The sequence below is a fragment of the Carya illinoinensis genome, chromosome 5, assembly GCF_018687715.1.
Source record: "Carya illinoinensis cultivar Pawnee chromosome 5, C.illinoinensisPawnee_v1, whole genome shotgun sequence".
Lineage (NCBI taxonomy): Eukaryota > Viridiplantae > Streptophyta > Magnoliopsida > Fagales > Juglandaceae > Carya > Carya illinoinensis.
The window spans coordinates 17,533,116-17,544,763 of record NC_056756.1 but is presented as its reverse complement, the minus strand read 5'-3'; the positions used below and the strand labels follow the sequence as shown (position 1 = coordinate 17,544,763).

Sequence of the window (11,648 nt, the reverse complement as noted above, 5' to 3'; positions counted from 1 at the left end):
TACCTTAAGTTGATGTCGTTCTTTACTCTCCTTTTCTTCTTCCCGTACATTTAAATTGTTGTGCATCAATATAGGGTTGTGAGCTAGTTGCCTTTGTTTCCTCCGTACTTGCTAACTTGCACCAGTTTTTCTGTCAACCTGTCCGCTCCTCCGTTCGACCTTGTTTTCCTCTTTTCAAGGATCCATTAGAGCCTATAGTGTGTCTTCGGCATTAACGAAGTCATCCGCCCTATCCATAAACTCCATAAGGGTGGAAGGAGTCTTTCTGCCTAGCTCTACCATAAAGGGATTTCGTGGCCAAATTCTGCCTAAGAGGGTGTCGAGGGTAATTTTTTCATCATGGTCGTCTGTTGTTAACCTTTCTTTGTTGAAGCGGGTAAGGTGGGTCTTCAAGTTCTCATTTTCTTTTTGTTTTACTATTAGCAAGTAGGTGGCTGGGCAACAACCCCTCCTGCTGGGCATAAACTGGGTTAAGAATTGCTTAGCTAACTCCTCAAAACTGCTTATTGACCTTGGTTTGAGGGTTTCAAACGACTCTCTTGTTGTTCCCTTAAGAGTCAAAGGAAAAACTCAGCACGCAATCTCCCATGAAAAATCATGGAGCATGATATAGGCCTTGAAGTTCTCCAAATAGTCTACTGGATCTTTGGACCCATCATACATGTCTATATGGGCTACTTTGAATTTTGGCAGAAGCGGCATGGCCATAATCTATTTGCTATATGGTAAGTCAGTTTGGTTTTAGTAAGCATTCTACCAAGAAAGATCACCTCATTCTCCTCGCCATCTCTTCGTACTTTCTTGCTAGTTCTTTCAATTCATCATACATCTTCTTCTTCTCCACCCTCCCTAGGTTTGACTCTGCATTGCACTACACCTCTCTCTCACCTTGCTCACTATGACCAGGTACAGTGTAGCTATGACTAGGTGCGGTGGTGTCATCAAATTCACCATTCTTCCTCCGCAAATCATCATTTTTTTCTTTAGGATTTACATGGCCTCTAACGTCTTTTTTAGTTTTTCCTCAATTGTAGCTAGTCGAGCTTCCATGGCTGTTGGCAGTGTATCCATCTCTTGGTGTGCTAAGGAACGGGTTACAATCGGCATGTGAAAACCACGTTGGTTTGTAACAAGAGACCCAATTTAGATCCCACAAACGGTGTCAATGTTAAGAACGTGTCCCACCACCGCCTATGCAATTATTCACCTGCAAATAGTAAGAAAACTCCGGTGGGATGCACCTGAGAATACTCTAATGCTTAAGTCAATAAATATCATTTAAAAGTATATAATTCAGCTTATCCTTATTTTTTGAGCTATCTGGTATATATATATAAGGGATACCTGTAGACTGGATCATCATTATATGAGATCACTATTCTGTGATGTTTATCCTGTGCTGGGTTTATCCTTACACAACTGAAACAGTTACGTACGTGATGAAACTTACTTCTTCCCAAATAAAGTGGCGCGTAGTATGCAAATCCCTGTTGGGTCTTTTAGTTCAAGCCTGCTTATAGAGGACTTTTATATTGGGCTTAGATACAAAATCAGCCTTCCATTCATGATCTGCCTAAGATTTCAAATTTAATTTTTTACGAGAAATGCTATAGATCAATTAAGTCTTGCTTATTCTATTTTTTTAAAAAAAATGAAATTTATTATTAAAATGTAAGTTTTTTCTGATCAATTTCATATTTATTTATTTTTTAAATAAAAAAATTCAGGAACCATTATTTTCCTAATTTTATACCATTATTTAACCTAGAGAAAATCTGTGTAATCCGTTCGTTAATTAGAGAAATAATGTTCTTCCAACTACTTAAATACACGGGAAATAATATAATAACAACTATATCATAATCCATTTACAACTAAGAATTAAATAATTATTTTTTATGTATTTTAAACTGTTGCTAGGAGGACAATCATTTTGAATTAAAGTGAAAATAAATAATTTTTAAACAGGAAGTTGTAGATAAATTGTAGAATAGTTGGTGATATATCATTGACCTTTTTACTGCAGTAATTATAGTACAATTGAAAATAATAAATCCATGAAAAAAATGAGTAATATTGTTATCTGTTATTTTTTTAATATTATCTCCACCTATATATTATTTAATTTAATTTAATAAATTAATAATTACAGTGTACATTCTATTGATGTGATTGATCAAAATATTTATTTTATATTAAAAAAATACTGTAATCAATTACATTAATAAAATATAGAAAGAATATGTAAAAGTGAACTAATGAATATAAAATTTTTGATAAATAAATATATGGAATGCAAATTCTCTCTGTCTGCCTTCAATCTTTCTTTTCAATATGGTATAATATTCGATGGCTTGTGAATAGCAATTTTGTCTATTAGTAGAAGGTGGGTTCTTCTCGAGCACCACATACAGAGGATAATCAAATTGAAAGATATGAAGGAAGTGGCCAACATTATAATTTGATATTGGCATTAAGATGTGTATCTTCTGTTTTATAGGCATGACAGTGACTGAACACAAAAGTATCCAACAAGCAGCCAACAATAATTAATTTATATAGTGCCAAATTACTGAAATGACATGTTAATTGGTTTTTATATATATGCACCGGTACATGATACATGCAACGACTTGACTTTTCAAAGTGATATGTACCGCGTGACCAGTGCAGTAACGGCATCTTTGGAGAGTGAGATGGTATTGAATAAGAATTTTGTGAATAATAATAAAATAATTTATAAATTATAATGAGATAGTTTGAATTTAGTTTATAAAATTTTAAAAGAAATAGAAAAAATTGAATAAAAATATTATAAAATTAAAATATTATTATAATATAATTTTTTAATGTTATTTTTATTTGGATATTTGATAAAATTGAATTATTCTTTATTTTTTATTTAAAAATTTAAAAAAATTATAATAATTAATTTAAAAATATTTTTATTTAAATAATATTTATAAAAATAAGTAAATAAAATAAGATGATAATTTTTACCAAACAAGTCCCGTCTGGATGATGCCGATGCAGAATCTTTTTATTCACTCAAAGACACGTCCATTAATAATTACTCGTCAATATAAAGGACAATTGATAAGAAACAACTTTTGGTAAGTGTTGAACTAGAAGTAAAATTCATGTATTGAGTTTTGCTATATATAAATATATTTATATATTAATTTGTATATTAATATTAATTTATTTATATTTAAAATTTAAATTAATATTATTTTTAATAAAATTTAACTTTTAACTAATCACATCACATTAGTATACAGATTAGTGTACAATTATACTTGCAACTATATTTTTTTAATTGTATTATATGAAAATAGAGTACATATGTGCTCTTTATATACAAGTCAAAATAGGCGGGAAAAATAAATTGAAAAAACTAACTTAACTTGGTTTACAACTAAACTAACTAAACTGGAACCAACTAAACTAACTAAACTGAATGAAAATATAATATAGACTAATACTTCTAATACCCCCCCTTCAACCTGAAGGATGAATGTTAAGCATGCCCAGCCTGGAAACTAAAGTAGAGAATAACGGAAAACCAAGTGGTTTAGTGAAGCAATTAGCAAGCTGATTGTGAGAATTAACATGAAAAAGTTTGGTGGAACCATCTTGAATCTTCTCACAGACAAAATGGCAATTGATCTATATATGTTTGTGCGTTCATGAAATATAGAGTTTGTGGCAATGTGGATTGCAGACTTGTTGTCACTAGCAGCAATCTCTTTAGAAAGAGAATTAAGTAACCAGGAAAGCACCATATTGTTGCATCGAGTCCATGATTGAAACAAGGGAGAAGTGTATGGAGGAGATGGAGCAGATCCATCGATGAAGCAGACTTTGTTCTTGGCAGTCAATGCCATGAGCATGGAATGACGCCATGTGTTATAGTTATTGCCTGTAAGAAGTTGAGTAACAAGCATTGTGTCTGGACTATCTCCATGATGAAGATAATATGCATTGGAAGGATCCATAGGCAAAGCAGAGGAATCAGCGGAAGAATTTTCTTCTAATACCATGATAAGTGTTGAACTGTGAAATTGTATTATATGAAAGCAGAGTACATATGTGCTCTTTATATACAAGCCAGAATAGGCGGGAAAAATAAATTGAAAAAACTAACTTAACTTGGTTCACAACTAAACTAACTAAACTGGAACCAACTAAACTAACTAAACTGAATGAAAATATAATACAGACTAATACTTCTAATAACTTTGACTTGTAAAGGCTTGTGAATATTTTCTTCCATGGCAAACAAAGTTTTCTGAGTTAGGTTTTGAAAGTTCAGCATTTAATGTAATTCCAAACTGGCTTATTGACGATGGACCGGATCGACTCTTATGATCACGTGTTTGGTTATTAAAATCAACTTAGACCATTTTATGAAACCAATCATTAATGATATTTTTGTTTTAATTTTTTATAAAAAAATTTAAACATATTTCATATATTTAAACACGTTATTAACTTATTTATATTAAAATATATCTCAATATATGGGACTTACAAAATAATATTATTTACAGTTCAACTCAATTAATCATTTAAGATCATTTCAATATCTAAATGAAAAAAGACGGGTATATCTTGATATTAACTTAAAAATATAATTTTTTTTTTTTTACAATTAATATATAGATTAAAGAAGATAAAGTGGGCACAAAGCACTATTAGATTATATTATATTCAAATCCCTTGACACCAGCTAGCTACTTGAGTACTGACCCATGCCAAGATGTTAGGACCCATAAGAATAATGATCGAACACCATTTTATTCTCTTGATCCTTCATTACTTGAACAGGTCCTGGCCAGGCCACTTCCATATATATATATGCAGCAAATTAAGAGGTTAATGAGAAAGCACTAATCATATAGAGAATATAATGCTTTATTCCCAGTCTTTCATCACTACTTGATCATGTTTATGTAATTTAAGTAAGACCTAAAGTTTCATTGCCACTCTTTCTTTTTTCCTTTTTCTTTTTGATAAGAGCAAAGGTCACATGTCAGTTTCATTGCCACTCAATGTGAGTGGAATGCATGATATATGACGTGTTATAGCGCATATTATATATAACGAGTAAGCTGCTTGACGGGCTAGCTAGTTGCATCCATTGTTGTTGATGTGATTGATCTCCAATATTGTATAGGATTACTTGCTAGCTAAATCAATCATTAATGGGTTTTGATTAGTAAAATTCTCCTTCTATCTTTCTATCATTATAAACTTTTGTGAAACTCATATATATCACAAACAAAACCTCGTTTTCATTAATTAAGATTATGCCAAAGTAAAATAGACCAAAAAATTGAAGATATCTTAAAGTATATATACAAAGTGATCATTCCATTACAACTAGTGCTTAGATCCTCTTCCTTCTTCTCCTCCTCTTTATATATATATATATATATAAATATAAATAGATAGATAGATAGATAGATAGATAGGGGGTACTGGATCATTCTAGACAAGAGGAAGGAGGTGTGGAGGGAACAATATGACACCCTTCAAAAACTGCTCAGTTGTGGCCATTATTTCTTACGAAAATGATTACTTTCTATTAAAATAAATTTGTTTTGATCGCAAATAGTCATTCTCATCACATATAATCCATAAAAAATTATTAATTTGATCCATACAATAGGAGGGGTGATCCAGGTCCTCGCCATAGCCAAGGATATCGAAATCCACGTCTCTAACCTCAGGAGTTCTATATATATATATATATATATATCCATGGGGAGGGGTGCCTTTCTGTTTTTTCGTTTTTATTCTGTGGACCCTTTCGTTTTTTGTTAAAGAAGACATGACTGATATGGCAATAATATATACTTGTTCACGTATCAAATATTTAAACCTTCTGGCTTAGCTGCTTTCTGAATACGGGGATGAATCATATTTAGCAGCTAGCACATGGCAAACATAAATGAACATTTTGATGGATTAGGGAATTCAAAGTAAGAGTGCATGGACAAAATAATCCAAAAGCATTTTAACAAACTTAATTTGAAGTAATTAGTATGTGAGATATTGACACGTACGTGACAGTCCAACAGGTAATTTTAGTACTAGCTTTTTGCCAAAATAGCCAATGCATTATAATAAGAAATTAAGTAGGAAACTTGGAGCATTTTGCCAAGCCGATCGAGGAGGTATTAGATTAGGACAAAAGAATAATGGGCTTCACTGTCAACCACGGAGCCTATCATACGAAGAATATTCAACGTAGAAGGAGATAAGGACAAAACCCCAAAAAACTGAAAAGCGTGAGAGAGCCAAGTGGGGCAGCTGGCTAGCTCCACTATGAAATACAAAACAAAACAATTGAAAGGCTCAAATTACATTATTCCGTAATCGTGATCTGTTCAAAGACAGACGGCTTTGTAGAAAATAGTGAAACAGGTCCAAAAAGATCATGCACGCTCGTCCTACGTACACACAAGGCATGCAGGGATAAAGATGCAGATATTATGAATAATAAATCGGGCATATGCTGTACGTGTCACAGATGTAGTAGTACTGGAGGTCATTCCAGTGGAATGGCAGGCAAATACATCAATGTCAGTAAGGGGAAATCCGCGAGATAGATCAGAGTGGAATTAAGAGAGAGATGGGGGTTTTTCAGCTCATTAGTCGCAGTTACTGAAACCAGCTTACGAATTTAGGCATGCAAGTTTTACTGCAAACAGCCTGCTTCCTGCAATTAGAAGCACATAGCTAGATACGTACCTCTATATATATATATATATATATATATATATTTCTAAAACTAAGAACAGCAAGATTTTCACTTTAAATTAATATATAGCTAGCACGATGGCTTTAGCCAGAAAGATTAAATAAAGTGAGCCCTAGCTAGCTGGGCATACCATACTTGGCAAGGCAACCCATGCATGATACATTGCTCTCATGTTACATCTTCATGAGCATGATCCGGCCCCTGCACACTGATTTACATGTATATTTTAATTCATTCTTATCTCAACGGCTAATAAAGCAGATTACGTACTACAATAACCGAAATAATAATATTAATTATAGAAGTACTTCCCTATTTTATTTATTCTGTCTCCTTATATAAAGCTAATTCGGACGTCGTACGCCCGTAATCTTTATCAGATTACATTCAAGCTTTATTCGAATTACTAAGCTCCAGCACTAGTGCGTGATCATCATGATCAACATGATGGGAATCATTATGATCATCTCTTATTTGTGTACTGCCCTTGTACCGATATCGATTAGCACAGTAGAGAAAGTAGATAAGATTCAGGACCCCCATCCCTGCAATGAGAAAGTAGAAATAATCCAGTCTGCCATCATTGATATCATTTGTCAACCAATCAGGATGGGCATGTGTTCTCGTGACATGATGCACAATGGTCACCACTAAGCTACTCAGGTAGCTTGCTCCAGCAAAGGAACAGGAAAAAAGAGAATTCCCAATGCTTCTCATGTGATCGGGAAACTGCCTGTTGAAGAATTCGATCTGTCCGATGATGTTGAATGCCTCGCAAAAGCCCATTAGAATAAGCTGTGGGGCTAGCCACATGACTGACATCGGTGCAACCCCGAGTGGCTGAGGGTTTTGAATAGCCGAAGCCCTTCTCACCCTTTCCACCAATCCAGCTACAACCATCGACAGAATCGAAAATACAGCCCCGATTCCTATTCTTTGGAGAAGTGAGATCCCGCCTTCATTTTTGGTGACTTTTCGGAGGGCTGGTACGAGAATACGGTCGTAGAATGGAATCCATAATCCTATTATGATTAGTGAAATGACCCCCATTGAACCAGCTGGGATTTGGAAGTGGGGTCCAAGATGCCGATCCATTTTCAAGGCTTGTGATACGGTAAAAGTTCCTTGTTGTGTCATGGAAGTTAGGCTAACGACACCGGAAATCCATATGGGAATTATTCGAATTATGCATTTAAGCTCTTCCACCTGCTGGATGCTGCAGAGCCTCCATTGATTCGTGCTAGTGCCATCTGGCTTCAGTTCATTCTCTTGAATAAAAGCAGCTTTGTTTAGGAATCTGAATTTACCAAAATAAAAATTAAAAATTAAAAAATTAAAAAATTAAAAAAAAAAAAAAAACAGCTAGTGAGTTTAGGAATGCAAACAAGCAAGCAAATATACACGTGAAAGTGAACCTCCTAGCAAACATGCTGATTAATTGGATTACTTGAAACTTGCATGACTTTTGTTGTCCTTTAGATTTGCATATAAGATGTCGTTGCCGATTTTGTCGGCAACAAGAATTATGTGCCCTACAGCCACGTTTCTCCTCCTCCTGAGCTGCTCCTGCTCCGGTGCTTTCTCTTTCTTTTCTTTTTTTCTTTTTTTTTTTTTTAGTTGAACCTCCAAGCGAGTTATGACTCATGATGAGCATCCCATGCGACAGACCATCTGTAGCAAATCGACCTAATTCTCGCCAACCTCTCCACTCTTTGATGATTTTTTAACAATAATCATTTACTTTAGCTGATTTTGACTGATCATTTAAAAAAAAAAAAAAAACCTTCAATTAGGATAAATTAGGCAATATATTAAGGTAATTTTAAATGATTGTTCATATCTAGAGCCATTCCAGCTTGCTACCCACGCGCACTAATTTGCCGAACGAAAAAAATATAGTTCTAGAAGCAATCGTGCATCGAATGATTGATTTATCGCCAACAAAAAGGAAGAAAGTCTATCACAATCAACAGTTGGGACTGGCATGACGTAAGAAATCCTAATAAACTTAAGTAATCATCCACAAGGATCGTTTTTCACATTAACCAGTAAATATACCATGCACTAAGAAATCATTCATGATAAAGATGTATCTGTTACCTGAAGTGGTCGGTGAGAGGAAGCTTTGTAAATGTAGCCCCCTTCAATGGAGGATCATAGAAAATTCTATCTGCGTCTCCGTCGGCAGGAAGCTGAATCCGACGCTTCTTATATGCCGCAACAAAAACTTGCGCAAGGCCGGAAAATGGGCTTTCTTCTGCCTTCACATGCACATAGATATTCGTTCCAACGAAGAAGAAGATAATCGACAAGAACATACACAAGGTTGGTATCCCAAAACCTATGCTCCAGCTAACAGAGTCTTGGATATAAACCACAATAGTTTGAGTGAACAACAAAACCACGGTGAATGTGGTGTAGTACCAGTTGAAGAAACTGTTAATTCCTTTTTTCCCATCGTCGGTGGTTGGATCGAACTGATCCACACCAAACGGAATGCTGCATGGCCTAATGCCACCGGAGCCGATGGACAAAAACCCCAGCCCCAACAGTAACACACCCAGTTGAGCTTTGGTTGAACCTTTGCATTGACCCAATTCTTGCTGTTGTGGGGTGCATGGTGGAGGACGCAGCTGCGCCATCCAAGCCGTCATAGTCACAGTCACCATTCCCTGTTGATTAATTCATGCTTTGAAGTTGATTATTATGATCAAAATTATTATCGATTTTTTGTTAATTTTGTATTTATGCTAACTAATTTAGGAAATTTGTGTAAATATTTGAAGATAAACTGCTTAAATAATGAAAGTGACCTGACCAAAAGATCACTTGGCACAATAGCATATGCAATAATAAATAAATAGAGAGAGCAACTTTGACTTTATTGATGCCAGGCTACACATGCATCAACATGATCTATATCAAGTCCGGACAGGCACGTACAATCAGACCAAAAACGAGTTCAAAAAATAAAAACAAATTTTCGCTGTTTCAAAATTCAAACCACAGCCTTAAAAACCACCCAAATATTATGTACTGAAGATAAGCTGTCAGGAACGTTCCCTTGCAGTCTTCACCACTCAAATAAAATTTGGCTCCGAATTCCACAAAAATCATGATAAATGATGTGAACCAAATCGTCGTCATTAGTATTGAATGATGGCGCGCATCACATACAGTCGTCAATATTTATGTGCATTCGAGAAAAATGAGAAAAATGAGAGAAGAAGGCAAGGATGGATTACCAGAAGTGATGCACAAGAGGCGAAAGCAATGGTCGGAAACCGGCCGAGATAGGCATCAGAGATGAAGGCACCAACCAAGGGAGCAAAATTAGTCACACCGGACCATATGTTAATAACGTTGGAAGCTGTAACCTGATCCATGTGAAACTCTCGTGTCAAATATACCATAAAGTTCGCCAATAATCCGAAAGTAGCCAGCCTTTCAAACGTTTCATTTCCTGCACACACCATAAAATGCCAAAATCAACGTACATATATCCTCCGGAAGTTGCATATATAGTAAGACTGCAACAAATTCAATGGAATGCATATATAATTCGTTTCTTGCATATATGTGTGTGTGCATGCAGTGTGCTTAATTTATATATCAGAAAGGATAAGATCATACCAATGATAAAGGGCATAGCCTTCCATCCACCAGGCTTTCTTGTGGTTGCATTCAAAACTGGCAAATCTTTGCCATCACTTTGGTTTTTTTCTTTCTCCATGGTCGATGCTTTCGAGGATGTTACGATTTGGAAGCACCTCGCGCTTGATCTGCATAAGTACCAAGATGATGAACTTGACTGCTTCCTGTTATGATCATTGACTGCCATTTTCTTCTCTTCTTAAGCTTCAACTTCTCGCACTCCCTTCAAGAAATGCGAGCTGCTCGACCAGTTTGAGGCTTTGAGCAAAGGAAATCAGTCCGAGCTTAAGGAATTCTGCCTGTTGCATTGCTAATATATAGGACAGTGGAGACAGTGAAAGGAGGTGGGGCGCGTGAGGGCACTCATTAAATTGCTGACGAGGAGCTCGAGTCCTTGCAATTTCTAGATTCAGAGTTGAACAAAACATGTGACTGAGAGTTCTCAAATAAAAATTTTAAATTTTAAGATTAATTATTATTTAAAAATTTAAAAAAATAAAATAAAAAATTAAATTATTTATTATATTTTATATAAAAATTTAAAAAAATTATAATAATAACATAAAATATTATATTTAAGAAAAAAATTTTGTATAGCGAACAGTATCTAAAGAGTTCCACTCACGTGCATACTATAGTACACTGTCAGTGGTAGTGTGGGGACCGCCGATGCATGGGAGCAATCCAACCGTCAGATCATAGTACATCTCAATGGTCATTATTCATTGCCACGTAGCCGGTGGCAAGATATACAACGTGGATCATGCTCTTAATATTTGGAATCTTTTAATCTTGTCATGTAAATCCTTCTATTCTTATTTAGTATAAGATTATGTAAAAAATTATTAAAAAATGTTATATATGTATAATTTTCCTATATAGATTTACCGTTTTGAATAGTACGCAATTATCAATAAATTAAGAGAAACATTTGTATGCCGTTCAAGTTGTACTGCTCCAATTGACTGTTGATGAATTTTTTTTTCTACTTAATGATTAATTAAGTAATTTTTAATGTATTTAAGTATTTTTTTTATTTTTCAAAAATATTTAAATATTAAAAGAATATGAACAAATAATTTAAATTTTTTTACACTGGCGGCACGCCCTGCAGTTACCGCCCGTAACAGCTTGGAGGTTTGGTTTTAATTTTAAGAAAAATGATATTTGCAGTCGTGGTTATGTAAGTACCGCACAGTCTATTTGAAAAAAGTGAATTAATATA

The 11,648-nt window shown here is 34.6% G+C and overlaps 1 protein-coding gene across 1 annotated transcript; it reads right to left on the bottom strand.

Moving 5' to 3' along the window:
- Positions 1-6,814: 6,814 nt before the first annotated feature.
- On the bottom strand, positions 6,815-10,731 carry LOC122311914 (protein NRT1/ PTR FAMILY 2.13-like). The gene is made up of 4 exons (XM_043126685.1): positions 10,403-10,731; positions 10,015-10,232; positions 8,870-9,441; positions 6,815-8,066 (listed from the first exon to the last, which is right to left on the bottom strand). Exons 1-4 carry the CDS (start codon positions 10,608-10,610, stop codon positions 7,157-7,159), a joined length of 1,908 nt encoding a protein of 635 aa, XP_042982619.1. The 5' UTR covers positions 10,611-10,731; the 3' UTR covers positions 6,815-7,156.
- Between the last annotated feature and the right edge of the window lie 917 nt (positions 10,732-11,648).